The sequence below is a fragment of the Mastacembelus armatus genome, chromosome 5 (genome assembly GCF_900324485.2).
Source record: "Mastacembelus armatus chromosome 5, fMasArm1.2, whole genome shotgun sequence".
Taxonomy (NCBI): Eukaryota; Metazoa; Chordata; class Actinopteri; order Synbranchiformes; family Mastacembelidae; genus Mastacembelus; species Mastacembelus armatus.
Genome location: NC_046637.1, coordinates 26,197,677 through 26,202,380, shown reverse-complemented (window position 1 = coordinate 26,202,380; position 4,704 = coordinate 26,197,677). Strand labels below are relative to the sequence as shown.

The following is a 4,704-nucleotide window of genomic DNA, read 5'->3' as shown; positions in this document are numbered from 1 at the left end:
TTGTACTAGTAGTAGTAACAGTAGTAATAGTAATAGTAGGAACTGTAATAGCATTAATAGCAGTAGCAGCAGTAGTAGTTGTAGTAGTAGTAGCAGTTGTAGTTGTAGTAGCAGTTGGAGTACTAATAGTAATAGTAGTAGTAGTAGTAGTAGTAGTAGTAGTAGCAGTAATAGTAGCAGTTGTAGTTGTAGTAGCAGTTGGAGTAGTAATAGTAATAGTAGTAGTAGTAGCAGTAGTAGTAGCAGTTGTACTAGTAGTAGTAACAGTAGTAATAGTAATAGTAGGAACTGTAATAGCATTAATAGCAGTAGCAGCAGTAGTAGTTGTAGTAGTAGTAGCAGTTGTAGTATAGCAGTAGTAGTAGTTCCAAATTTCAATGAGACAAGACAAGAGACAAGAGCAGCTAAAGGAACTGGCTGAAAAAGTCACTGTGCAGAGAAAGAGCTGAAAAGCTGAAAAGGGATTTCTATTTTTCTTTGTGGTTTTCCCGTGTAGTGTGGCGAGGCATCAGCATGTTGACATGCCTAGAATAACCACCCTGCCACACAGCAGCAGCAGCAACAGCAGCAGCAGCTGTGCAGTGTTTGTCTGTGATCTCTCACAATGGACGACTACACCGATTATCCTTTTTATTATAACTCCAATCATAGTGAGAACGGGACTGATTTCGAAGTCTTTATTTCGGAATGTCCCAGCTCAGGCCTTCATGGGACCAACATCTTCCTTCCCCTGGTCTACTGCATCATATTTTTCACGGGCTTTCTGGGCAACCTCTTTGTCATCTCAGTGGTCGCCAGCAAAGGTACGAGAGGTGCGCGTCTGGTGGACACCTTTATCGTCAACCTGGCCCTGGCCGACCTGGTCTTTGTTCTCACCTTGCCGCTGTGGGCCGTGTCTGCGAGCCAGAATGGAAACTGGAACTTTGGACCCCTTTCGCAGGTGCTGTGCAAACTCAGCAGCTACATCATCGCTGTGAACCGCTTCTCCAACATCTTCTTCCTTACCTGCATGAGTGTTGACCGCTACCTGGCTGTGGTGAAGCTGATGGACTCGAGGTACCTGAGGACCAGTCGGTGCATCTGTGTCACCTGTGTTGGGGTGTGGCTGGTGTCCCTGATCCTTGGCATCCCGTCCTTGGTGTACCGAACCGTGAAGACGTCCGAGGATGGGCTGCGCTGCGTGGAGGACAGCACCTCATATGTGTTTCTTGGCCTGAGCCTGATCATGGTACTGGTCACCTTTGTCTTCCCGGTGTTGATCATCGTGCTCTGCTACGGCACCATCGTGGTCCACCTCAAAAAGCACTGCGTCGCTGCTGCAAATCCCCGGACTGACGCCCGCCGCAGACACTCCCTCAAGATGGTCCTCTTAATTATAGCGGCGTTTGTGGTGTCCTGGCTCCCCTTCAACATCTTCAAAGCCATTATAATCAGCTCGCAGCTCTCAGACGCTAATCTGAGCTGTGACACCCTGTCTTGGCACAGAAACGGGCTGATCATCTCTTGCTGCCTGGCCTTCCTCAACAGCTGCGTGAATCCAGCCATTTACTTTTTCCTGGACCATCACTTCAGACGCAGGGCCGAGATGCTCCTCGGCGCCTGCGTGGGAAACCAAAAGTCCCTGCAGAGCTACATCTCCTCAGCCTCCTCCTTCACCTATCCCGGCACCACAGAGAGCTTTGGTGGGAGAAGTCAGCTTCAGTTTGAGTAGCAGGAGAAGACACCTCTTATCTTTCACCTTCAAGTATTAATCCTGATGTCCCATTACCCTTTATGCTCTTTTTAATAATGATGATTTCTGCACATTTCTTTCTTTCTGTTTATTAAATAATGAAAAGCATGAGGATTCTGCTTCTACTGAGCCATATAATTCAGTAGTTTTCATATGTGATTAACCACTGACATTGTTTTAGCTTAAATAAGTGCAGCTCATTAAAAGTTCTCAATATTTTTGCATTATTAGTAGAAAATTATAACATACTTACTGGTTTAAATGTAAGTTTGATGGTTATGGCTGATTTGTTGTTTTTTTTTTCTGCTTTATATGTATGAAGGCAAAAATGTTCCTCATGTTCTTGTTATAAAATACAGATACTGCTGTAATTGTGTGTGGAATAAAAATATAAGAAAATTGTTTCTTTGTGATCATGACTTTAAATTGAACTTCTTAATTTCAGTAAGATGCAAACACACGATGATGCTATTTTGATCATTTAAAAAAACATTGCTAAAATAAATATGAATTTGTAGAATATGCTGATTAATCATTGCAATAAATAAATTAAGGTTGAATTTAAATATTTAGGTAAAACTAAGCTGACTAGACGTTAGACTTGGCTTCATCACTGAACAGCTGTAAAAGTTTATAACTGATGTGGCACACAACAACACAGCATTCATTTGGCACAGTATTGTTGTGTTAAATTGTGTTGCTTTAATTTAAAATGACCAAATAAGAAGAAATTACACCAATGCAGTACTGCCCACTGTTCATGTGTAATTGTAATTGTAATACAATAATTACTGCCGTAATATATGCTGCTTTGTGAAAATAAGCAAAAGCTTTTTTTGCAAGTGCCACATCATTTATTACACAAAGGTGTTAAATGAACTGGAACAAATCTGTCGTTCCCCAGTGAAGCCATAACGTGTATCCTCCTTCGCTCATTGCGACTGAAAAACCTACAAAGATCACAGACACAACATGATCTGTGTTTCTGGTTTTAGCTTTTTAAGTTTTCCAGTAACTGTTTCACTCTGTGTAGGCCTAATTTGTATATGGTTTGACTGCTTTTGTTCATCTAGGCCTGACAAGGTGCATACAGAGGGCACATGAATCACAACAACATAATGAAGACTCTTCTGTAAATTCTGCAGGAGGTGAAAAGTATATGTTGTTTTTAATCTTCTTCTTTCACATGAAAAAGAAAGTGAGTGAAGAGAAACTAATGTGAGAGCAAGACACAGTAGCACCTATTCATACGTGAAGACACTGAGCAGTATAGAACGGGCAAGTACAGACAACTGCAAACAAAGGAACAAGCTTCTAGAGAGGAAGAGGGTATATTCTCACAAGTGTCTTAACTTAAAAGGAACTGCCAGAAATGTTAGATGAGGTTTACCTAAGACAATAATCAGATAAAACGCCCCGGCCACTGCTTTACTTCCTAGAGCAAAATATGTAAACAACTGATATCTCAGACCTGATGTTCATGACATCTATTAATGAGGCAGGTGGCAAAATGTTTGTGTATGCATGGGCAGATTAGAACAGAAAGGTAATACAGCAAAGGCTGCTTTCTGAAAGTTCAAATGTTCACGTGTGCCCACTTCTTTTTCTGTTATACATGCAATATGAATCAGACAGTTTCATAATTGGGAAAACCAGGCTGGGTACCAGGCTAGCTGTGGGTGCAAAGGGTCAGGAACTTCCTCTCTTCTGACAATTTGTTTAAAGAAAACTGTGAACAGCTTTTCTCACAAAATAGCTCAGCTCTACCACATATACCTATACTGTACTTGGCATCACGTACAAAATGAACTGTGCTAGTACAGATGCTTTGTGTTTTCATTGTGATTTACACATGCATGAAAAATATAAGCATTTACAGAAGAGCACCATTTTACCTCGGCAGTTCATTTTAATGTTAACTTATCTTCGCAGCTTTAAACCTTTAAAAATAAGTGCATCAGTGTTATGAGCGTGAGGTTTTTCATCCTTTGTTTGTTTGTTTGTTTGTCCTTTGTTTGTTTTTGAAGTTGACTATTTAAATAACCTTTTAATCACATTAACTGAAGGAATATGTATGCAGCACAATAATATAGGTTTATCATTTTTTGTGGTTATTTTGCAGTTTAACATTTTGGTGGACTGCAGTTCTCAGTGTTGCTAAGGAGGTCAGGTTTAAACCGCTAACGCTGCAGTGATACAGCTGCTTGTTTCTAATAATTGAACTGTTGAAATGTTATGCAAAAATGCAATTACATTACGGTGAAAATTAATTTCATAAATTGTTTTTTTCACACACCTTATTGGATTGTTAATACAAAGTTGACAAGTGTTTCTCAGTTCAGAAATGAAATTCTGTGGTTTGAGATACCTGGGAAATTATATTTTTGAATGTTGATGTGAAACTAAAATTTAACATTAAGTAATTTAAAAATGAAACTGCAGAAAAAGTTAAAAAGCATGTTGAATATAGTCATTTTAACACTGAGAGGTTTTCAGTTGGATCAACTTTATCATGACCGTATGTAGCATCTGATTGAAAATACAGACTTAAAATAAAGAGAAAGTCAAATCTAAACTGATTGGCTGAATTATATAAAATTATACTTTTTGTGCAATTTTAAATAAAGGTAGTGAAAATATTTGTGTTTTATAGTTTTATGCAAAGCATTATACAAACTTAAGCGAAGCACTAATTACAGGAGGCACATTCTGTCATTTCTAAACACGTACCAGTAGGTAAAAGTACAATTTGAATTATGACATTATAAAAAAAATATATAAAATATAATTTAAAAAAGAATAATCTCCTTTGAGAATTTACAGAGTTGGCTGTTGTTCTCAGACACAGCCACACAACTGAAAGGTGTGACCTTGGTGCTCAGTCGTATCAGACTTCTCCTATGAGTGAACTGTGAGACAGTTTCTGTTGCTCATTATGGTGAGACTTCAAACTAGTGAAGTTCTCACAGCAC

The 4,704-nt window shown here is 39.0% G+C and overlaps 1 protein-coding gene across 1 annotated transcript; it reads left to right on the top strand.

The window, feature by feature from the left end:
- The first annotated feature begins 567 nt into the window (after positions 1–567).
- On the top strand, positions 568–2,134 carry gpr25 (G protein-coupled receptor 25). Its single transcript, XM_026307345.2, has one exon. The coding sequence runs from the start codon at positions 605–607 to the stop codon at positions 1,709–1,711; it is 1,107 nt and encodes a 368-aa protein (XP_026163130.1). The 5' UTR covers positions 568–604; the 3' UTR covers positions 1,712–2,134.
- Positions 2,135–4,704: the final 2,570 nt, after the last annotated feature.